We start from the raw sequence: 24,757 nt of genomic DNA on the forward strand, positions 1-24,757 counted from the left end.
TGATGGCTTTCTATTGATGGACAAACAACACTGCAAACCACAGCAGTAAAATCTACCCAACATTACCTAAAACAAAGTGCCATGCAAGAACAGGGAAAAAGACTTAGTGAGCAGAACTGCTCAATATAGTGCAATGTATTATAATATACAATATCGAACTGACAATAATGTAATTTAATTTGATTAAGTGTACATAACGTCACCTAAAAATTAGGTTATATACAAATTTACAAAGATTGTTACAAGGATGTACCATCACTGTAGCTGACATACACCTTGATAACTAGGTTAATTCAAACACCAGCCACAATTTGGTGGACCTGTTCTCTAATGGATACCATTCTCTGCAGCAATGCCAGCTCCCTCCGAAAGGGCTTTAAAGCAAAAAGTAAATAGCAGAAAAGAAGACTACTTAATATGGACAAATAGAATGCAGCCACACTGCCACCTGCTGTACAGATGATACAATGCACTCTCCAAGAAGGTTCAGACATTATGACTTTACTTCATCATTCCAATCAAACTCTAATGTTTCATCATCCAAGTCTGTGGTGGAAAAGAGAGATTTACATGTCACTGCAGCTTTACTGGAGGGTGGATCCAGCTGAAAACATTTCCTTTTCCCTCCAGACTTTGGCGCATCTTTGCAGGGGGCAGCAGGTGTTTCAGGGGCTTTGTTTTCAGATGTTGATGTGAAGGAAAATGTTGCCAGCTTGGCAAGAGTACTAGATGCCACCTTTGTAGAGTGTGAAGCATCTGCTGGTTTATGTATCTCACCTGAACATGCAGGATTACTACTCATGGTATGTGCTGTATCTTGGAGTCTTTCTTGTATGGTGGCTGCGCCTGAACAATCTTTAGCTTCCTTTTGAATAATTGGAACAGAATCTCTCTGCTCCTTAGTTATGGATCCTCTTATCAATTTCACTTCACTTCTGTTTTCCTTACCCACATTGGATGATTGTTCCTTTATGCTTTCTATTTCAGGACAGAGTGTCAGCTTTGTCTTCTGCTTAAATGTAAACTTGGATAACTGGGCTAATCTGGCAACCATGCCTGGATCCTGTGCATCTGATCTACTTTCTTCTGGCTCAACCTGACCAAGACCTCTTTTTTTCCCACGTGCAGGTGTACTATGAAGAGGCCCGTTGGATATAGAATGACCTGTTTCTGAGAGACCATTATTTTCCCTACATTCCTTTGCAGTAAGCGCATTCTTTAGTGACTTTTTATTTAACTTTCGCCATTTCTTTGAGACATGCTCTGTAATGACTTCATTTGGCAGCTGATTTACTCTTGTGGGACTAGAATCTTTCCTTGGTTGTGTTTTTCCCTCTGCTTCTTTAGGAACCACACCTTTATCCCTATCCTTGATTTCCACAAGTCCTGGCTGCATTCCAGGCTGGTCTTTGATACTTGTGTAACCTTCTGTAGCTTTCGGAATTGGAGACATTTCTAAGGTCTGCTGTTCTGAAGAGATCGAGTCAAACCACTTGAGACTCAAATCACTACTTGTGCTAGTTTGGTTTGCAGATAGATCCAATGTCTGTTCATTGCTGGTCTTTCTTGAAGGTCCTGCTTGTTGACTACTTTCATGGGTTTCCTTTAGTAATGAATCAGAGACATCAGAACATTTCTTATCACTACCTATTGTCATTTCTGTTGAAGTCTGAATTGCTGAACAACTTGCAGTTTCAGAGCCAACCTTCCCACATAAGCTCCCTGGCTGTAAACTATGTGGTTGGACAGGATCCTCCTCCTCTACAGGACCGCTGGAGATATTAAGGCTATTTTTTTCAGACTGGCTAGACTCTTGATTCTGTTGCCTGTAAAGAAAAAGTATGTAAAAGAGTCAGATTCTATGTACAATTTCTTGAATATCTTTAATATACATATAGTTATTTATTCAACGGTCCTTTTATACTCTTTGCCACTTTGCTACAGCACGTGGGGCTAAAGGGAAACTGACAGCGGGTTCACACGCACTAATCCCAATACACTGATTACAATGAGGTATCACTTACCTGGATCCACGATACAGTTCCGGAGCTATCCGTTGTATTAGCAGACATTGCTAATCTAGAAATTTCTGGCGTTGCACAATGAACCCAGCATACCCAGCTTCCCTGCCTCCATCTCTGTTACTATATGCCCACCAACCTCATGAATATCCATGGGACCCCTTTGCCGAAGTGAGCACAAGGTGGGCAGGCATATCAGTTCACATGAGTTTAAGCCAGGGAAGCTGGGTCCTGCTTCCATTGTACAAAGGCAGCCACTTCCAGATTAGAAATGACAATTAATTAAAGGGGTATTCCAGGATTTTTTATTTTATTTGACTATGCTACAGGGGCTTATAAAGTTAGTGTAGTTCATAATATAGTGTCTGTACCTGTGTGTGACAGTGGTCTCACAATTCATCTACGAATATTGCCCCAATATTTATTTTTAACAGCATACAAAAATACTCATGTCTCAGGATTTCCCAAGTTGCAGTGTGTCGAGACCTGACATCACTAGTCAGGTGATCAGAGGGAGCCTGTCCTACTTCAATTTTGCAACAGCTGTAGGCACGCTGATTAGAAAACACTTTATATGGGTGGGGTGGCTGATGTGTGGGAAGAAGGAAAGTGACCTCAAACTTTCAAGCATGGAAATGTGGGAAGTGTAGTTTAGAGAACAAAATCCAACAGGAAATACCCAATTCTGGAAGGTAAGTACAAAAATCACCTTATGGTGGATAACCCCTTTAATACAATGGGTATCTCCGGAACCTCACTGCAAATCCGGTTCACCCCCACTATAACCCTGTGTACTGGGGTTAGTGTGGGTGAACCCACTGTCCATTTCCCTTCAATATGTCTAGTATATGATGCCAGAAAAGCCTTGATAGTTAAAGCTCATCATCATTACATAGAATTTCACACAGTTGTATATTTGCCCCTAAAGAATGCAGATTTGACATGTACACAATTTATGCAGGTGTTTTGAAGCATTGAAGAGGTTTTATATATATATATATATATATATATATATATATATATATATATATATATATATTGCATTATCTTTGCATAAATGAAAAAGTTCTACAACTTATGTACTTTCTGTTTTAATTTACCATTTACAAGATATTTGTTTGCTGCCAATGAATAAACACTCTTGTTTGCATTCATTAGTAGCAAAGTCACAAATACCTAGTTCATTCATAAGGTTAATATTTAACCTCTTAAGGACTCAGCCCATTCGGGCCTTAAAGGGGATAAGATGTCAGATCGCTGCTGGGGACCCGGGATTGCCGCCTGGGATTGCCGCTGTTATTACTGCACAGAGCGAGTTCGCTCTGCAAGTAAAGACGGGCAGTACAGGGGCCGGAGCATCATTACATCATGGCTCCGCCCCCCTCAATACGAGTCTATGCCATAGACTTGTATTAAGGGGGCGGGCCGTGATGTCACGAGGGGCTCCGTCCCCTGTATCGCCCGTCATTACGCTCAGAGCTCGCTCGCTCAGTGCAGTAATGACAGCGGGGTGCTGCAGCGGCAATCCCGGGGGTCCCCAGCAGCGGGACCGCGGCGATATGACATCTTATCCCCTATCCTTTGGATAGGGGATAAGATGTCTAGGGGCGGAGTACCCCTTTAAGGACTTTTCTCCTCCTCGCCTTCTAAAAATCATAAATTTAATATTTTTATCCACAGACTAGTATGAGGGCTTGTTTTTTGCACGACCAATTGTCCTTTGTAATGATATCACTCATTTTACCATAAAATGTATGGCGCAACTAAACAAAATACTATTTGTGTGGGGAAATAGGAAAACCGCAATTTTGCAAATTTTGGAAGCTTTCGTTTTCACACTGTACAATTTACGGTAAAAATGACATGTTTTCTTTATTCTGTGGGTCAATACGATTAAAATGATACCCATGATTATATACTTTTCTATTCTTGTACCGCTTTAAAAAAACACAACATTTTTAACCAAATTAGTACATTTAAAATCCCTCTATTTTGACTACCTATAACTTTTTCATTTTACCATATAAGCGGCGGTATGAGGGCTCATTTTTTGCGCCGCGATCTGTACTTTTTATTGATACCACATTTTCGTATATAAAATGTTTAATACATTTTTTATTAATGTTTTTTTTAATATGATGTGACAAAAAAGCAGCAATTTTTTTTTTACGTTTATGCCGTTCACCGTATGGGATCATTCATTAACATTATATTTTGATAGTTTGGGCATTTATGCATGTGGTGATACCAAATATTTGTATTTATTATTATTTCTTTTTTTATTTTACACTTTTTGGGGGTATAGGGGACTATTTATAGCAATCAATTGATTGCTAATACTGTTCGATGCTATGCGTAACACTGATCAGCATTATCAGCGATCTTCTCTTGTCTGCTCGATCTCAGACCAGAGCAGAAGACCCCAGGAGACGGACGGAGGAAGGTGAGGGGACCTCCGTTCGCCATTATGGATGATCGGATCCCCGCGGCAGCGCTGTGGGCAATCTCATCATCCATTTTTTTGACCGCACTGCTGCAGATGTCGTGATCTGTATTGATCACGGCATCTGAGGGTTTAATGGCGGACATACGTAGCTCGTGTCCGTCATTACCGGCGGGTCCCTGGCTGCTGATAGCAGCCGGAACCTGCCGCGCATGACGCGAGCGCCATCTTGGTGCGTTAAGTACCACCGCACAAGTACATACATTTCCTGTGTCGTAATGGGGCTAAAGGAAACAGGTCACAAACATTCAATCTGATTTGCCAGCAGAAGGAGTTTAGCAGACAGAAAGTACGCCATTGAAAAGTACAACTTGTGCCTAATACAACTTTGTCAGTGGAAAAATAAAAAAAATTATAAAAAACTCTTAGAAAGTGAAGAGAAAATAAATACCCGAAATGAAAATTCGCCAGGTTATAAAGGGGATAAAGTAAATCTAAAGCATATTTTGAATAACCATGGTAATGTCTGGACAATAAAAATGTTAGGTTATTTATCCTGTAAAGTGAACAGCGTAAGAGGGGTGGCCTTTTTTTCCCCGTCAACTCACATCCCTCAAAACACTGAATCGACAGAATTATAGACAATCCCTTAAAACACGATCCATCAGACAGAATTATAGACAAGGAAAGAACAATTAGTGGGTTCAAAATATTGTGATGTAAAAGTATTTTTTTAATTACATAATGCTGAACTTCATGCTATAGTATAGAGGTTATACAAAGAGAAAAAGTTGGTGTTAATTCTACATTTTTCAATAAGGTCACCACTGAAATTATTGGACGCAAGTTAGCATTTTCATGATAAAGAAAAGCATAAATTACCATGTCAGCCTTTGTAGTTCTACTTGTAAAATGTTGTGAAGACCAAGCCTATCCAAGAGAAGCTCGCATTGCATTTGGTACTGCTCCCGTGGATTTTCTGGGAATGCTGTGTGCAGTGCATTCACCCCTCCAAGAAGGGCACCTCCCTGAAAAAAGGGACATTGAAAGAATCAGCTGTAAGACTCTGTAAGGAATGATTTACTGTAAAATGTGTCATCCAAAGGTCAATATTATAAAAAATATATTTAGATATAACTTGAGAGACATACAAGGTAATATGCAGAAGTCAGAGGCCTCCTTTTAGGTTTATTCCATTTCCAGTAAAAATGCTCATGAGCTGTATTTGTGAACGCACCAGTACATAAATACAGGGGGGAATTAATCAAAGGATCTAAAAAAAATTCCCGATAGTTTGGTGCAAAAAAGGTTGCATGTGCAACTTTTTGCCCAAAGAAGCTTAGAAAGAAAACATTGTGGACAGTCAAATATCCATTTTCAGATAAAGTGGTTGGAAATTTATCATTGTACAAAGTCACAAACCTCTCCAAAACACTGCAAATTTACACCTCCCCAGACCTGGCTTACAAAACTGCCTTTGAACAGCATGTTTAAAAAGTTGCACATTTTGGCGCAACGAGTTAAAAATTTGCACAAAAAGTAGGGAACTTACAAAAGGGATTGTCACGATCACACCCTATCGGTCCAGCCAAGACGCTAGAGAGAGTGTGATGGTGCAAGGGTTAAAGCCACCAGACCTCTGGGTATCCACTACTAGTCCCAACAAGTCATCAAATTAACCCTTTGATAAACGTGTTTCACCAGAGCTTCCTTCAGAAAGGTGAGCTTAGCGCTGGGCGATATACCGGTTCATACCGAATACCGTTTTTTTATTCTGTACGATATGAATTTTTCCTATACCGCAATACCGGTCGGGTCCCTCCCCACCTTCGAATGAATGAATTATCAGCCACAGCACTGTCCCCACAATGGGGAACTAATCATATGACCCACAGGCGCTGCTTCCTCCCCCCCCGTCCTCCTGTGGGCAGCCGGCGCTTTAAATGAATGAGTTGCGTGCCGCAGTGCTGGAAGTGATTAAATATGATTAATTTTACATACTCCTGTGTCTGGGCTGCAAAAAGATACAAAATAAACTTTGACTCGCCTTCCTACGTTTCCCCCGTTGCTCCGGTATCGGCCTAACTGTTCTCCACTACAGTCTTCATGCTGCTTCCTGTGGACGGGAACATCACAGAGCAGTCAGCGTATCACCGACCGCAGCAATGTCCCGCCTCAGCTGGTGATAGGCTGAGCGCACTGTCATGTAAGGAGCCGGCACTGCAACTCAACTGTGTCTAATGATAAATAAAGCCAATTAATAAGGTCATAATAGGCTATTTAGCCAAAATATAGCCCACAACAGGTGTCAGCGGCTGGGACTTGCTGGGACAGCGGCGGGGGTATGGAGCGACGGGCCGTTCCCGCGCTGAGGTGCTTCATCAGGTTCAGGCACCAGAGCCTGATGAAGCACCTCGGCGCGAGAACGGCCCGTTGCTCCATACCCACGCGTCTCCACCAACAGCCTCCCTGCACTGCTGTACTCCCGCTAGTTCGAATGAACAAATAAAGAAGCCACTGCAACTACATCTGAGTGAGTGCTCCGTCTTTTTTCTTCTATTATACATATGAGGTGGGTTCTAGGCGCTGCAAAATGGGGAAGGGACCCTCCCAGGTAGCGTGCAACTTATTCTGCCTGATGGGGTTCAGAACCATTACCTTCTGTCCCACTTCCTAGACCTGGTCCATTGCATTGCGGTCATACCAGTACTTCTGCCTGGACTGTGCTGCTGTGAGGTTGCCATGTACCAGCCCAGTCAATGCCTGCATCCTGTCACTGAATCTCAGAACATACTCCACCACAGAAGTCTCAAGGGCATGTAGTCCCCTTCCCATTCCCCCCCCCCCGCTCTTTGCGACCATAAAGCCACCTTTTAAAGCCATGGTTCTTCCAGGGATGATGTCCTCTGTATCCAACACTTCAGGCCGCACCAGAATGTGGCTCCTGTTGCTTTTGGTGATGATGGCAAGAATTTCCTGGCTGGCCTGGTGGTGCTTTGTGGTTGTGTGGCTCCCCTCCAGGTACTTGCTCCACCTTGCGCAGATCCACACTTTGCTGCTGGCGCCCTGGTATTGGGAAAGTCATCTCCTAGTTCTGCTGCTTCTGCTACTGTCTTGAGCTTGCGGTCCAAAATCCACTCTCTGGCTTCAAAGCTCCGTGTTTGGAGAAACTGATCCAGGACCATCAAGTCATCCAGGGCTTCGTAAGTAGTGACTTGTAGGCCCCCAGTCCATTGGCTGAATGCAGTCCTTAGCTGACCTGCATGTTCAGTGCAGCTTTCTGTGGCGCTTTGTTGCAAAGTTCGAAATATTTTCCGCCTGGAGTCAGATTAAAAAACTTTTTAGCAGGGCATGTCTTATCGCATCAAAGTCCTGGTCACTTTCACAGGGAAGAGAAGCAAACACATCCAGAGATTTCCCTCGCAACCGTGGGGTTAGATATTGTCCCCACTGTTGCATAGGTAGATGGAACTGCCGGAACACCTTTTCAAATCTCCTCAGGAACACATCCCCATCTTTCTCCAACATGGGGAAATGTTCAGAGCGAGGTTTGTGGTCTCCCACCCCTGCGTGCAGATAAAGCATCCCCTCTCAGCCTCAGAACCTCCAATTCATGCCTCCACTGGGCCTCTCTTTGTGGCTCGTGCCTGTGCCTCTCTCTGCAGCTCGTGCCTGTGCCTCTCTCTCTGCGGTTTGGTACTGGAGAGGCAGTTGGCGTTTCATATTTGCTTCCACATTCCCAAGGTGTTGTAAGGCAGTCCGAATATAAAAGACTCCAAGGCCTCATGTGGAGTACTGTCCTGATAAGGAGTAATATTGTTGCGTTCCGTAGGAGATATCAGTCCTTGGATGGCAGTTCCAGCTGTAGGTCTCATGTCACTCACCTCTGCTGAATGGGCATCAAACTCCACAAGATCAGCAATAAGTTGTTCCTTGTTCTTTCCCACAGTAGAGATCTCCTTTTCGTGGCACATTATCTCCAGGCTTGGACTGCTCCGATATTCCTCCATATTTCCGAGATGAGACAGAGGAGGTAAATCAGGAGATGGGGAGGGCAGAACTGTCTTGCACTTTTTTTGTACGTCTTTTAAACCAGCACTGAGCTCTGTCTTTGGAATTTACACACAAGAATATGTATGCAATTTCTTTTTGTGCTAAGATTTCCTTACAGGTAAAATCCAGCAAGCACTAAAAATCTCTAAATATATCCCAACGCTGCCACCAGTTGTCACAATCACACCCTATCTGTCCAGACAAGACGCTAGAGAGTGTGTGATGGTGCAAGGGTTAAAGCCCCCAGACCTCTGGGTATCCACTACTAGTCCCAGCAATTCACCAAATTAACCCTTTGATAAAAGTGTTTCACCAGAGCTTCCTTCAGAAAGGAGAGCGCCTAAATTTAGAGATCAAAGACCAGAGCTGATTAATTAAACATTTAATCTGAAAAAAGGTATCACAGTGCTACATATAAAATAAACAAATGACATGATACAAGTACAAAAATATATAAAAGAGTTCAGCAAGACAAGTTCAGAAACAAAAATAAAGTCCTTACAGCATAAAGGTATAGCAGTCCTTGTAAGTGAATCTCCATCTGTTGCTTAGGGTCTTTGTCCAGCTTTTGGCCACAGGCTTGAACAAAGGTTTTGTCCAGCATCTCAGTTTTATACTGGCTCTTTAGTAGGGAAAAAACTCAATCCCTCCCCCTCTGATCCCACCAGGTTGGGGGCATCTCTCTTCCGGGTCCCTTATCTCATGATGGGACTAGAGACATCTCATATCCTGCTGCTATGAAGGCTTTTAATTTCAAAAGAAGTGTAACACATGCAGACAGACCCCCCAATAAAACTGGAATACACAAAAACAAATACACAGTCTGAATGAACCCTCACCCATGCCTTAGATCATACATTATACACAAATACAATTATAAAACACATGTATGAATCCATAATCAGACCTTGGGCCTGACAGGAATGTACTGAAGTAAAATTGTGAAGAAATGCTGGGAGTTGTAGTTTTGCAACAGGTGGAGAGTAATAGGTTGGGGCTTGCTGCCCTAACGTGTCTCTCAATATGGTACACAACGACAAATACCAGCATGCCCTTATAGTGAGGGCATGCTGGGAGTTGTAGTTTTGCAACAGCTGGAGAGCCATAGGTTGGGGCTTGCTGCCCTAACATGTGTGTCTCTATATGGTACACAACTGCAACTTCCAGCATGCCCTGCATATGAGGAAATTCTGGGAGTTGTAGTTTTGCAACAGCTGGAGAGTCATAGGTTGGGCTTGCTGTGCTAATATGAGTCTCTCTCTATATCAGGGGTCTCAAACTCCCGGCCTGCGGGCCATTTGTGGCATGCGGAATTAAATTCTGCGGCCCATTTGTGGCACGCGGAATTAAATTACTTCTATTAAAATATCTTAATCCTTTCAGTACTTATGAGCTTCTGAAGTTAAGGTTGTTCTTTTCTGTCTAAGTGCTCTCTGATGACACGTGTCTCGGGAATCGCCCAGTTTAGAAGCAAATCCCCATAGCAAACCTCTTCTAAACTGGGCGGTTCCCGAGACACGTGTCATCAGGGAGCACTTAGACAGAAAAAACAACCTTAACTTCAGAGGCTCATAAGTACTGAAAGGATTAAGATTTTTTTAATAGAAGTAATTTACAAATCTGTTTAACTTTCTGGAGCCAGTTGATATATATATAAAAAAAAAAAAGTTTTTTCCTGGATAACCCCTTTAAAAACTACAGATCATGGAGAGAAAAATTAGCCCTCATACAGCCCCGTATACAGAAAAACAAGAAAGTAATAGGGGGTCAGCAATGCATTACAGCAACATGCAGCACTTATCACAGCCTCTTTTCCTTTCAGTGTAAATTTGACTGTGCAAAGCTAATTTTCACTAGATGTCTATTGCTCAGACAAATTTATCACATGTTTTGTGCCACTTCATAATTCTGACAGACATCAGCACTTTCACAGCAGAAAATGACTGACTGTAAACACATCTACCACAGACAATAATGATAAGTTTGCCCCAATGTCTTCGCTCTTTAACTACACACTCCTGCTGATTTGTTAAACAAGATCTTGTTCGTCATATTAGCCAGTGATAAGTTTAACATGTGGCTCATATGGTGTCAGTCAGGTGAAAGTCCTTCTTCTTTAGCGGATGTGTATTCTGATAGGATGTGACTACTCCCTCTGGTGGCTAATATGTAGAATATGGTTATATTTAACCCCTCTCATGGCCATTCTAGTGTGGTTTAAAGTGTAGGTATAATTTTCTACAAATAGTCTGCTTTCTTGCAGATGTTTAGCCTGTCAACTATGAGAAAAGGATAAAATGTGTGTATTCTGCTACTTCCAAAACATGCTCCCACTCTGTACTAGGAAAATCTAACATTTAGGCAAGCCTTAGGAGATCTTTGCCTGGTTCAAGTTACAACAGATTGAGGTTTTTGAAGGTGCCAAGTCTTCTTTAATTTAAATCCCTGGCTACAGCCTTGCAATTTCTTTTCTTCAAAGTATTTTCTTTATGAAATAAAACATCTTCAAGTTTATTTATTCAGTTAAGGACATTATGTACATTATTATTCCAATCACCTGTACTTCTATACCTTTCTTTCACCTTTCTTTGAATCCAATGGTTCTGAGGAATTTCAGGCAGGACAAGACTTAAACCACCATGATCGCTACGTTTTGGCCTTTTACCTATTGGCTTTTTCTAATGTAATTTGTTGGCATTTTCCTCAAGTTTGGGACCTACAATTTTTAATACAGTCTGCATCATGAGAGCCTGTTACTCACAAAGAGGGGACAGAGTCACTTATTACATTATAAAATATATATATTTTATTGGTATACATTAAAAACTTAGGAAAAACCATAAAAATATATTACAAGGGAAGAAGAAATTCCACTGGATGAGAAAAAAATGAGCGCCACTCCAGACCAGACCCACATCACAATTATAGAAAGAATACAAAGGTAAGTATTCACATGCACTATATGTGGTTACAGGCAGAACATTCGCCCATTGTGTCCATGGTAGAGCAAACAAGGAATACATACATACCAATAAAGTGCAAATGATAAGTATACAGTGGTCTGCTGGAGTGGCCCACCCACACGGCACGTTTCGGGATGTCCTTCGTCCTGGGGAAGGCGTCCTCTCAGCAGAAACCACTATTTATATCAGAGCAGACCAATCACAGACTGATTGAGACCTTACCCACCTGGATCAGACTGCTTTGTTTGGCGCATGGAGGCCAGAACGTCTGGCTACCGCCACTTCCGGGAGCCGCGTCACTGGCCCGATCACATGAGCGGTCATATGACCGCACAACATGATCGGCCGTACAGATACAGACCTGGAAGAGCATCGGCTGACGGACCTGTTCATGCGCACAGCAGGCTGGTAATGTCAGCGCAGCGTCAGAGGTTATCCCCAGCTATCCCACGTCCCTTAGGGCTGGGAGCGGTGGGGAATGCCTCCGACACTGGGCTGGTCAATGATAGAAAAGACAAGTCATAAAAAACAATTGTATATGAAAAGGAAGACACAAGGGGGGACCATCATGTAACACAACTGGGATTAATACATACAGTATGTACATAATTACAGTGCTCCTTATATTAATATAAAACCCACATGAAAGTGACTGTATGAAATGTGCATACTATATGTAGCAAAATAAATGCATATTATAATATATATGTGCAAAAAAATACGATTAAGCAAGCATAACAGAAAATTTATATATACTATATAATTTATACATAGACGTGAATGCATAAAAAATACATGAAAAAAATAGGTGTACCAAAATATATATATATATATATATATATATATATATATATATATATATATATATATGTATGTGTGTTGTGACAACACTATTGAAAAATATATATGTAAGTGATAACACTATACATAGTGCCACACGTGCAACAATACAATATGCGTATGTAAATGAATAAATGTAAAAAAATATATACCGTATTTATCGGGGTATACCACGCACCAGCCTATAACACGCACCCTCATTTTACCAAGGATATTTGGGTTAAAAATGTTTTTTACCCAAATATCCATGGTAAAATGAGGGTGCGTGTGTATACCCCGATACACCCCCAGGAAAGGCAGGGGGAGAGAGGCCGTCGCTGCCGGCTTCTCTCCCCGTGTTTCCTGGGGTCTAGAGCCCTGCTGCCGGCCCTTCTCTCTCGCTGGCTATCGGCGCCGCTGCCCGTTCTGTCCCCCTGACTATCGGTGCCGGCGCCGATAGCCAGTGGGAGAGAAGCGGTGCCGACAGCCAGGGGGAGAGAAGGGGCAACGGCGCCGGCAGTGGGTGCCGCTGCCCCTTCTCTCCCCCTGGCTATCGGCGCCGGCAATGGGGCGCCAGCACCGATAGTCAGGGGGACAGAACGGGCAGCGGCACCGATAGCCAGCGGGAGAGAAGGGCCAGCAGCAGGGCTCTAGACCCCAGGAAAGGAAGGGGGAGAGAAGCGGGCAGCGATGGCCTCTCTCCCCCTGCCTTTCCTGGGGGTGTATCGGCGTATAACACGCAGGTAGACTTTAGGCTAAAAATTTTAGCCTGAAAAGTGCGTTATACGCCGATAAATACGGTATATTTAATTGATGAATAACTGTGCAAAAAATTTAAATTGTGATTAAATATCATACAGGTATGGCCATAAATGCTAATTGGACATAATGTCACACCAAACTCCAAAAATGGTCTGGACAAAATTAGTGGCACCCTTTCAAAATTATGGAAAAATAAGATTGTTTCAAGCTTGTGATGCTCCTTTAAACTCACCTGGGGCAAGTAACAGGTGTGGGAAATATAAAAATCACTCCTGAAAGTAGATAAAAAGGAGAGAAGATCACTTAGTCTTTGCATTGTGTGTCTGTGTGTGCCACACTAAGCATAGACAACAGAAAGAGGAGAAGAACTGTCTGAGGACTTGAGAACCAAAATTGTGGAAAGATATCAACAATCTCAAGTTTACAAGTTCATCTCCAAAGATCTAGATCTCCATCTCCAAAGATCTAGATTTGCCTTTGTCCACAGAGCGCAACATTATCAAGAAGTTTGAAAGCCAACATATCAGCCAACTTGGGTGGGGCTTATAGTCTGCCTTCCTCCTCCCATTGTATGTGTGCCCAGCCACACTAGAGGTAACTTGGGAGCAGGCTGCGAGTCAGACCTAATGCTGCTGTAATTGCCCACTGGCCCCTGGTTTTGCCCATACGGCACAGGTAGGTTAGTGTTAGTTCCCGTGCCACTTGAGAAACCTTGGCATTGGTGTGCGGACTCAGGTATGTCCTTCATATAAGGATATACTGGCTAATGTCTCAATTTTAACATCAGTTTTGACCGTTAGACAATGTCATTGTTCACATCCACCACAGTAGTGCACCTAAATTCCTGTATTGATGTTTTGGGGGAGGAAAAGGATGGGGAAAAATAATGGAGGGGGGGGGGGGGGGGTACATTCAAAATTATTGCTATACGTCCCATATGTACAGGTTATTAGAATTACCAGAGCTAACTATATAATATTGAGCTCATGTATATAATAAGTCACCCGGCATCTTCCTACAAAATGTTTACAATATCATAATGTTTAACAGTCCAGTCTGTAGGTATACATCCAGCAGGAACTTCTTATGACTAAACTCTGACTCTGAAAAGAAATAGAAAAAATTAATACTGACATAAACTAAAAATAGTTAAAAAATGATTATAAAGCAAAAATGCTGAAAAAACATCCGGAGATCAGAGAAATAGGGAGAATGGTAATACCTCATTCAATCAGACTTTTTTCAGCAGCTTTGCTTTTTAATCATTTTTGAATTATTTAAAATTTTTGTCAGTATTCATTTTTTCTATCTTTCCTTCTTCTTGTCAGAGTTTAGTCATATGAAGTTTCTGCTGGATGTATACCTACAGACTACACTGAAACATTATGATATTGTACACATTGTGTAGTAAGATGCCGGGTGACTTCTTATATACATGAGCTCAATATTATATAGTTAGCACTGGTAATTCTAATAACATGTACATATGCGACGTATACTAATAATTTTGAATGTACTTATATTGTGTTTCTTCTGCCCCCCCATTCTCTTTCCCCATCCTTTTCCTTCCCGTTCCCTCCCCCTTTTTTTACACCAATATTATGTATTTTTATAAAAATTTTACTAGCACATGGTTTTAATTGTATTAGTAATCACATAATTTTCGATGCACTTTCTTTATATCATGAATTCACTACATTTAAATTTTTTATTTATTTGTCACTATATGATATTTAATCACAATTTAGCACAGTTAGTGTTGTCACAACACACATTTTTTTGTATATGTATAAATTATATAGCATATAAATTTTCTGGTATGCTTAATCATTTTTTTTTGCACATGCATATATATATATATATATATATATATATATATATATAATATGCATTTTTTTGCTACATATAGTATGCACTTTCATGTCGGTTTTATAATATAAGGAGCACTGTAATTATGTACATACTGTATGTATTAATCCCAGTTGTATTACATGATGGTCCCCCCTCTGTGTCTTCCTTTTCATATACAATTGTTTTTTATGACTTGTCTTTTCTATCTATGATCAGCCCAGTGTCGAAGGCATTCCCCACTGCTCCCAGCCCTAAGGGACGTGGGGTAGCTGGGGATAACCTCTGACGCTGCGCTGACATTACCAGCCTGCTGTGCGCATGAACAGGTCTGTCAGCCGGCGCTCTTCCAGGTCTGTATCTGTACGGCCGATCATGTGGTGCGCTCAAATGACCGCTCACGTTATCGGGCTGGTGATGTGGCTCCCAGGAGTGGCGGTGGCCGGACGTACCGGGCTCCCAGAAGTGGCAGTGGCCGTACGTTCCGGGCTCCATGCGCCAAACAAAGCAGTCTAATCCAGGTGGGTAAGGTCTCAATCAGTCTGTGATTGGTCTGCTTTGATATAAATAGTGCTTTCTGCTGAGAGGATGCCACCCCCAGGACATCCCGAAATGTGCGTTGGGGTGGCGCCACTCCAGCAGATCACTGTATACTGTTCTTTTGCATTTTATTGGTATGTATTCTTGTTACCTTTGTATTCTTTCTATAATTGTGATGTGGGTCTGGTCTGGAGTGGCGCTCATTTTTTCTCACCCAGTGGAATTTCTTCTTCCCTTGTAATATATTTTTATGCTTTTTCTTATGTTTTTAATGTATACCAATAATATATAAAAAAAAAAATATATATATATATATATATATATTTATTTTATAATGTAATAAGTGACTCTGTTCCCTTTGTGAGTAATATATTGTGTAGGAGTACACATTAGGCCATATGTAGCTTATGCACATGCATATATATTTTGATAGTTAACATCAACATGTGCCTTTTGTATATTTATAATCATGAGAACCTGGACACGTTGTAATCTGATAGCATGGAAAAGGACCGCAACTTTTTGTCCAACATGGATCTTTTGACCAAGTGGTAAAGGCTATGTTCACAACACAGAATGTCCATACGGAAAATCTCTGTGCAGACATTCTGCAAACTGCGGGTATCTGCATAATATGCCAGCGCTAGGACAGCACAATGACTGCATTGTGCGGCAATACATTCCATGCGCAGTGTCCGCAGAAATAATGGACTTGTTCACTCTTTCTGCAGACACAGAAATCAGAATTTCCGCACCAGAAACAGCCACATCTGCATGAAAATTCCAACATGTGAACATAGCCTTACACTCCTGTCACTTATGTCACTTGCATTTCTGCTCCAGCCTCTTTTACATGGATTCTAGTAATATCTCAAGATTAATACTCTAGAATTAGGAAGATTTCATTCCTTTCTTCTGCAATAACTTTGGCCACTCCAAAAAGTGCTTCAAAGTGGTGTTACTTCCTTAATGTCAATACAGAAGTATGGGGGCAGAAAACATATCCATACCTGCATAGATGACTCCATTACAGACACGACTGTGATAGCATCTTCAACAGTGACAGTATTCCGATACATTATTCTAGCATGAGCTTGATGGAAAAAAAATAAAAAAAGAATACATTTAAAATTTAGAAAACTTTGTAATTAAACATTTCATACTAATGCAAAACTGCTGGGAGCTTTTATCCCAATAATGTGGGGGGTTTGCTGGCTTAAAGGGGTCCACCCCTAGACATCTTATCCCCTTGTCCAAAGGATAGGGGATAAGATGTCTGATCCAGGGGGTTCACCGCTGGGGACCCCACAATCTCTCCTGCAGCACCCCCGTTTTTCAGCTGCACAGAGCGAGGATCGCTCTTTGGCTGATGACGGGCAATGCAAGGGTATAGTGGAGTATAGTGGAGTATAGTGACATCACACCCCACCCCCTCAATGCAAATGTATGGGGGGGGCGTGACAGCTGACTCCCTCCCACATACATTCACACTTGCGGGTTTACAGCGAGTTTCCTGCATCAAGTTTGAGCTGCAGCAAATTTTCCACCGCAGTGCAAACTCCTGGCGAGAAACTCACCGTACACCTCCACCTGTGTGAATGTACCCTAAAAACTAGGGATCGACCGATTATCGGTATGGCCGATATTCCCGATTTTGGGCATTATCGGTACCTTGCAGATAATGCCCCGCCCCCCTCACCGCGACCGCCCCCCCCTCCCCGACCCGCCGTGACCGCCCCCCGACCCACCACGTCGCACCCCCCACCGTAGTGCTGGGCGGTATACCGGAATGGATTTTTGCCCATACCGCTATACCGGTCGGGCCCCTCCCCCACCCTCCGAGTCAATAAAATAAAATAAATAAACTTACCCGTAATGGGGGTGGTCCGGGCCATCCATCCTTCCTTCCTGTAGTGTCCGGCGGCATTCCGGGTGGAGGGTGAACCGGTCCGGGCTGTCCTTCTCCGGGGTTCCTCTTCTCCACTCCGGGCAGGCTCCGGCCTAGTAGGTTGCATAGACGCCGCTACGCCGTGACGTCAGGTGCGTCGCTGCGCACGGGCGTCACTGCGCAGCTGCGTCTATGCTGCGCTACTAGGCCGGAGCCTGCCCGGAGTGGAGAAGATGACCCCCGGAGAAGAAGGACAGCCCGGACCGGTGCACCCTACACCCGGAATGCCGCCGGAGACTACAGGAAGGAAGGATGGATGGCCCGGACCACCCTGACAGGTAGGGGAGAGAAGCGGGTGGTGGCGGTGGGCTATGGCACCGCAAAAGCCACTTCAGTGCATTGATTTAAAGCGCCCGCTTTAAATCAATGACCTGCAGCGGTGTCGAGGGGGGATAAATAGCCGATAACTTATACCGGAATATCGGTATAAGTTATCGGCTATCGGCCCTAACCTCCACCGATTATCGGTATCGGCCCTAAAAAAAACAATATCGGTCGATCCCTACTAAAAACACTACACTACCACAAAACAAAGGGTAAAAACACTACATATACACCCCCTTACACTGTTCCCCCAATAAAAATGAAAAACTTATCGTATGGCAGTGTTTCCAAAACGGAGCCTCCAGCTGTTGCAAAGACAACAACTCCCAGCATTTGCGGACAGCCACCGACTGTCCAGGCATGCAGGGAGATTAGCAACAGCTGGAGGCACCCTGTTTGGGAATCACTGGCATAGAATACCCCTATGTCCACCCCTATGCAATCCCTAATTTAGTCCTCAAATGCGCATGGCGCTCTCTCATTTTAGAGCCCTGTCGTATTTCAAGGAAACAGATTAGGGCCACATATGGGGTATTTCCGTAGTCGGGAGATTTCTCTATCGGCTCCATTGGGGGGGGACACAGACCTTGGGACGTACCAAATGAACCTGGTAGAATTTAGTAAAAGTGTGCAAGGACGACCAGGTAGCCGAATTACAGACTTGAGCAGCTGAAGCTCTGTTATGGAGAGCCCAGGAAGCTCTGACAGAACGCGTGGAGTGAGCTGAACGCCCTGAAAGGAGGGGTCTTCCCCCTGCAACGGTAAGCTTCTGATATGGCAGACCTGATCCACCGCGAAATGGTTGATTGGAAGCAGGTAGACACTTACGGTGACCGTCCGTAAGAACAAAAAAGGAATCACATTGACGAAAAGAAGATGTAACAGAGAGGTAGGTACGCACCGCCCGTACCACATCAAGTTTATGAAGCAAACGCTCCCCGGGATGAGATGGAGCGGGACAAAAGGACGGGAGGATGATATCCTCATTAAGGTGGAAGGCAGAAACCACCTTAGGTAAAAAAGAAGGAACCGGACGGAAAACAACTTTGTCCTGATGGACAATTAGAAAGGGAGAGTGGCAAGAAAGCCGCCAACTCCGAAACCCGTCTGATGGAGGTAATTGCCATAAGGAACGCCACCTTCCAGGAAAGGAGACGAAGGAACACCTCCCTGAGGGGTTCAAAGGGCGCGCCCTGTAGTGGGCCAAGGACCAAATATAGATCCCAAGGAGGTGTAGGATACCTGTAAGGAGGAGCCGCGTGGGCCACTCCTTGAAGGAAGGTCCGAACATGAGAATCAGATGCCAGAGGGCATTGGAAAAGGCTGAAACTTGACCCTTTAAAGAGCTGAGAGCTAATTGCTGTCCCAGCCCTGACTGCAAAAATGAAAGGAGTCGGGGAAGGGAGAACACCACTGGAGAAAGAGATTGAGATTCATATTTCAAATATTTTTATTGGGTTTTCAAATTTACAACATAGAAAGGTAACAAATAATACTATCAAAAGAAATAGATAGAATAAAAAAAAAAAAACAGAATCATAAAAGGTATACTAACTTAGAAAATTGTATCCAGTTCTGACTCAATGTTTTACAGCGTTGGATAATTACTGAACATAAAAAGGTTGGCGTTTCACCTAAACTCTCCGAGGAGAATACATATATGTATATATACATATTCTTCAGCTATTATTGTTAAATGGGCACTGTCACCAACTTTATTTTTTGATATGTTGTAGTACTTATGTACTACAACATCTCTCTAATATACTTTTATTTTATTTTTTTTTTCATTAAAAAGGTTTAATTTACATTTAAAAACCGGCCACTGAAAAAGGACTGATTTTGGAGTGGCAATAGGTCATTTTTCAGTTAGGCTGCACTCGCTCCCTGCCTGTCAATCAGACAGGCGGGAGCGAGCGCATTGGCTCCCCGGCCACAGGCTGGGAGGCCACTACTCCCGCACATCGCCGCCTCGTTGCCGCCGCTGTCCCTGCACGCCCGCTGCCGGACTCTGCAGTAACTGCAAGTGTAATTAGGGAACGGGGTATGCGGGGCGGCGGGGGGTGGTAACGGGCTAGCAAAATAATAAAAATAGGATGGCGGGAGCTACCCTTTAATGTTTTGGTTAATTTTCAAACTTTAGAAACCAAAGTTCGAAGTTGGGAGTCTTCCCCCCTCCTCTTTATGTGTAAGGAGATCCTGTTCTGATAACAAAGAACGCTATTATAAGCTGTATGTACAGTTTGAATGACATGTGATAGCATCTCTTTATAAGTCTAATTCGAAGACGAATAATGGTCTAGCCAGCTTCTCCATTTCAGGCTACATTGAGGCCCTCTCTGTTCCTTCCATGCGTATGTCCTCTCATGTGTACAACTTATTGAGACTGCTTCTATAATTTCTGAAATAGAAGGGATCTCTGCCGTCTTCCATTTAGAAGCTATCTCCATTCTATAGGTTGTGGTAATATGACATATTGGTGTTCTGAATGCCATGTGTACTTTTTGTAAACCTATATTCAATAAAGCCAGTTCCTTCTTGAGATATGTGTGATTGTCTGAAATTAATCTTATTAAAGTGTCAACATCTCGTTTTAGCTTTTGCAATTTTGGGCAATACCAGAAGATGTGGCTTAGAGTACCGCATATTCCACATCCCCTCCAACACAATAGTGATTGAGAAGGGATCATAGCGTGTAACCTACTGGGCGAATAGTACCATCTAGTGGTCATTTTAAAGTAGTGCTCTCTGTGATTTATGCATGAAGTAGCTTTTCTTAAGGTATTGTAGGCTTGATGCCATCCAGAAAGCGTAATCATTATTTTTAATTATTTCTCCCATTTAGACCTATATGTGTTTGTAGTTAGGAAGCTGTCTCCATTATAAAACGCATTAATGCTTTTAGTACTCATTTTAGAGACGGATGCAGAAGATAATTTCATAAGATCCAAAAGAAATTGAGGGATTCGTACACTAGCTGACGGTAAAGTAGTCAAATGATTTTTTATCAGTGTATAGTTTTTGAATTCATTAAGAGGGATATTGTGGGATAATCTCAACTCCTCAAAAGGGATAATTTGGTCATTTCTTATTAAATTTGATATATAGTTAATCCCACAACTTTTCCATACTGCGATATTGGAAACTTTTGGTGAATAAACCTAGGGACTCTTTATTAAGGTTCACCGACGAGGAGATATCTCCAAGATTATTTAATGTAGGGCGCACATTCCAAAGTCTTATTGTATCTAAGAATTTTATTAGGCCTCAATGATGCTCTATGTATTTTATGGGAGTTAATCAGGACATTCTCCCAGTCGTTAAATTGAACATATACCGTATATACTCGAGTATAAGCCGACCCGAGTATAAGCCGAGACCCCCTAATTTCAACCCAAAATCCCAGGAAAAGTTATTGACTCGAGCATAAGCCTAGGGTGGGAAATACATCATCCCCCCGTCATCATCCAGACCCGTCATTAACATCCTCATCATCATCCCCTTGTCATCATCCCACACATCCCCCCTTCATCATCCCCTTATCATCCCACACATCCCCCCCTTCATCATCCCCTTATCATCCCACACATCCCCCCCTTCATCATCCCCTTATCATCCCACACATCCCCCCTTCATCATCCCCTTATCATCCCACACATCCCCCCTTCATCATCCCCTTATCATCCCACACATCCCCCCTTCATCATCCCCCCTTCATCATCCCCTTGTCATCATCCCACACATCCCCCCTTCATCATCCCCTTGTCATCATCCCACACATCCCCCCTTCATCATCCCCTTGTCATCATCCCACACATCCCCCCTTCATCATCCCCTTGTCATCATCCCACACATTCCCCCTTCATCATCCCCTTGTCATCATCCCACACATCCCCCCTTCATCATACCCTTATCATCCCACACATCCCCCCTTCATCATACCCTGATCATCCCACACATCCCCCCTTCATCATCCCCTTATCATCCCACACATCCCCCCTTCATCATCCCACACATCCCCCCTTCATCATCCCCTTGTCATCATCCCACACATCCCCCCTTCATCATCCCCCCCCCCTTATCATCCTCTTGTCATCATCCCCACACCCCCCCCCCTTCACCATCCTCTTCTCATCATTCGCCCTCAGTGGTCTTCAACCTGCGGACCTCCAGAGGTTTCAAAACTACAACTCCCAGCAAGCCCGGGCAGCCATTGGCTGTCCGGGCTTGCTGGGAGTTGTAGTTTTGAAACCTCCGGAGGTCCGCAGGTTGAAGACCACTGCGGCCTTCGACATCATCCAGCCCCCTCTCACCCCCTTTAGTTCTGAGTACTCACCTCCGCTCGGCGCTGGTCCGGTCCTGCAGGGCTGTCCGGAGAGGAGGTGGTCCGGTGGGATAGTGGTTCCGGGCTGCTATCTTCACCGGGGGCGCCTCTTCTCCGCGCCCTCCGGCCCGGAATAGAGGCGTTGCCTTGACAATGACGCAGAAGTACGTTGGCAATGAACGCACCTCTGCGTCGTTGTCAAGGCAACGTGACTATTCTGAGGCCGGGCCCGAAGCGCTTAGAAGAGGCCTCCCCGGTGAAGATAGCAGCCCGGAACCACTATCCCACGGGACCACCTCCTCACCGGACAGTCCTGCAGGACCGGACCAGCGCCGAGCGGAGGTAAGTACTGTACAGAACTAAAGGGGGGTGAGAGGGGGCTGGATGATGTCGAAGGCCGCAGTGGTCTTCAACCTGCGGACCTCCGGAGGTTTCAAAACTAAAACTCCCAGCAAGCTCGGACAGCCGATGGCTGCCCGGGCTTGCTGGGAGTTGTAGTTTTGAAACCTCTGGAGGTCCGCAGGTTGAAGACCACTGCGGGTGGGGGAGTTCACTCGAGTATAAGCCGAGGGGGGTGTTTTCAGCACGAAAAATCGTTTTGTGGTACGCAGAGAGGTCAGGGAGCCCAGCACCTCCATTTCCTGGATTCTTACTCATTAAACTTGCGGAAATCCTGGGTTTACAACCCCGCCATATAAAATTGGACATTTGTTTTTGGAATTTTTTTAGTAAATAGTCAGGTATTGTTATATGGATAGTATTCATTAGATATAAAATTTTAGGTAATATAAACATTTTGTACAGATTAATTCTACCAAACCAGCTCCATAAAACATAAAAACTTCACACATATTTACATGCCAACTCCCCCCAAAAAATCAGCAGGGCTAGCATTTGCTTTCAAAGACTCTCTTACATTTGAGTTAAAGTCTTCCACAGCAGACAAACAAGGTAGATACCTTATCATTGTATGTCGCATCAATAATAAATTATTCACATTAGTCAACATCTACGCTCCCCTTACCAGACAGCTTCATTTTCTTAATAAGCTTTTGAAAAAGACCAATAAACTGCAAGAGGGACTTCTGATAATAGGGGGAGATTTCAACTCTATTTGTGAGATAGACATGGACACAACAAACACTAATCCTGGCAATAGAACAGTATTGTCCTCATGGCTACAAGACAATAATTTATGCGATATTTTGAGATGCCTACACAATACTGAAAAAGACTTCGCGTATTACTCTGCAACACATGACACTTACACAAGACAAGATATGTTTATTGTACCTTCTAAACAGATTTTAGATATAAAAAGCTGTAAAATAGGATCAATAACTTGGTCAGATCACGCACTGATCTCTCTAAGTGTCTCCTCAAAAATTAGCTCGACTGGATCCTTCCAGTGGAAATTGGATCCATTTTATATCTCACACCAGGAATACAAAACAAAGATTCAAGCGGATATTGTTGAATTTCTATGCACTAAATGCTAAATCCACATTGTGGTTAACACATAAGGCATATATAAGAGGCATGTTGATTCAATTAAAAGCTAGACCTAGAAGAGAAACTACAAAAAAAATCGTCCATACTTCTCAAAGACATTACAGCTTTACTGAAAACCCATAAACGGGACAAAAATTTACTTACATTACAAACCCTCAGAGCGAAAAGATTGGAGTTATACGCAATTCTTACTGAAGAGGCCGATAGACACTTTAGAAACCTAAGGTGTAATGGTTATCATTTACTCAACAAACCAAACAGCCAATATAGCCAAAGGCCCAAGAACTAAATGCAGACTCCCATTTTTATTAGATAAAAAGGATAACTCCAAAATAACCCACCCTAAATCCATAGCTAATGAAATAGCATCCTTCTATTAAAAAAAAAACTATATAATCTTAAAAATTACGAAAATACCCACCAACCCACTGACGAAGAAATAAAAGAATATTTAGACTCAAGCAACCTCCCTGCAATTCCACCAGATCAAATACTTGAACTCCAAAAACCAGTAAATCCATCCGAAGTGAAAAGAGTTATTAATAGCCTTAAACGAAAGAAAGCGCCAGGACCCGACGGTTACTCAGCGGAATATTACACAACTTTTTCAGATATTCTTGAACCTCATCTAACAAACGTATTCAACCAGGCATTTAACTCGGGAACTTTCCCCACGGAAATGTTAACAGCTAACATATTTACTCTTCCTAAACCAGGTAAAGAACAGACAACCCCAGCAAATTTTCGTCCAATCTCCCTTATAAATACAGATGTTAAATGATATGCTAAATTACTGGCTAACCGAATACAACAAATACTCCTGAAAATTTTACACCCAGATCAAGTGGGATTTACCCCAGGTAGACAAGCCGGGATGGAACCAGAAGGGTCATAAATCTAATAAATTGGGCTAAAGGCAGACAATCGCCTTCTCTGCTGTTATCACTTGACGCAGAGAAGGCTTTTGATAGAGTTAATTGGGCTTATATGAAAGCCCCACTAATGAAAGCAGGATTTCCACTGACTTTGGTAAAGGCAATATTCGCATTATACACTAATCCTACAGCAAAAATATTTATTAATAGCCACTACTCAGAGACTTTCCCTATTACCAACGGTACACGACAAGGTTGCCCACTATCCCCCCTTGTTATTCGTCTTGGCCATAGAACCTCTGGCTTACAGCATAAGAAAAAAATG

The 24,757-nt window shown here is 43.0% G+C and overlaps 1 protein-coding gene across 4 annotated transcripts in view; it reads right to left on the reverse strand.

The window, feature by feature from the left end:
- MCM9 (minichromosome maintenance 9 homologous recombination repair factor) overlaps positions 1-24,757 on the reverse strand; it is a 105,058-nt gene that overhangs the window by 218 nt on the left and 80,083 nt on the right. For 3 of the 4 annotated variants that reach the window (XM_056566434.1, XM_056566433.1, XM_056566435.1), the window contains 3 exons: positions 16,460-16,542; positions 5,347-5,492; positions 1-1,826 (listed from right to left, as the gene is read on the reverse strand). The exon at positions 1-1,826 is cut by the window's left edge and continues 218 nt beyond it. In XM_056566434.1, coding sequence (XP_056422409.1) covers positions 494-1,826; positions 5,347-5,492; positions 16,460-16,542 — 1,562 coding nt within the window. In that variant the 3' untranslated portion in view covers positions 1-493. Of the gene's footprint in view, positions 1,827-5,346; positions 5,493-13,293; positions 13,334-16,459; positions 16,543-24,757 lie in introns of those variants that run through there. The other variant, XM_056566436.1, reaches the window with a different exon arrangement.

The sequence above is a fragment of the Hyla sarda genome, chromosome 3, assembly GCF_029499605.1.
Source record: "Hyla sarda isolate aHylSar1 chromosome 3, aHylSar1.hap1, whole genome shotgun sequence".
In the NCBI taxonomy this organism is placed as follows: Eukaryota; Metazoa; Chordata; class Amphibia; order Anura; family Hylidae; genus Hyla; species Hyla sarda.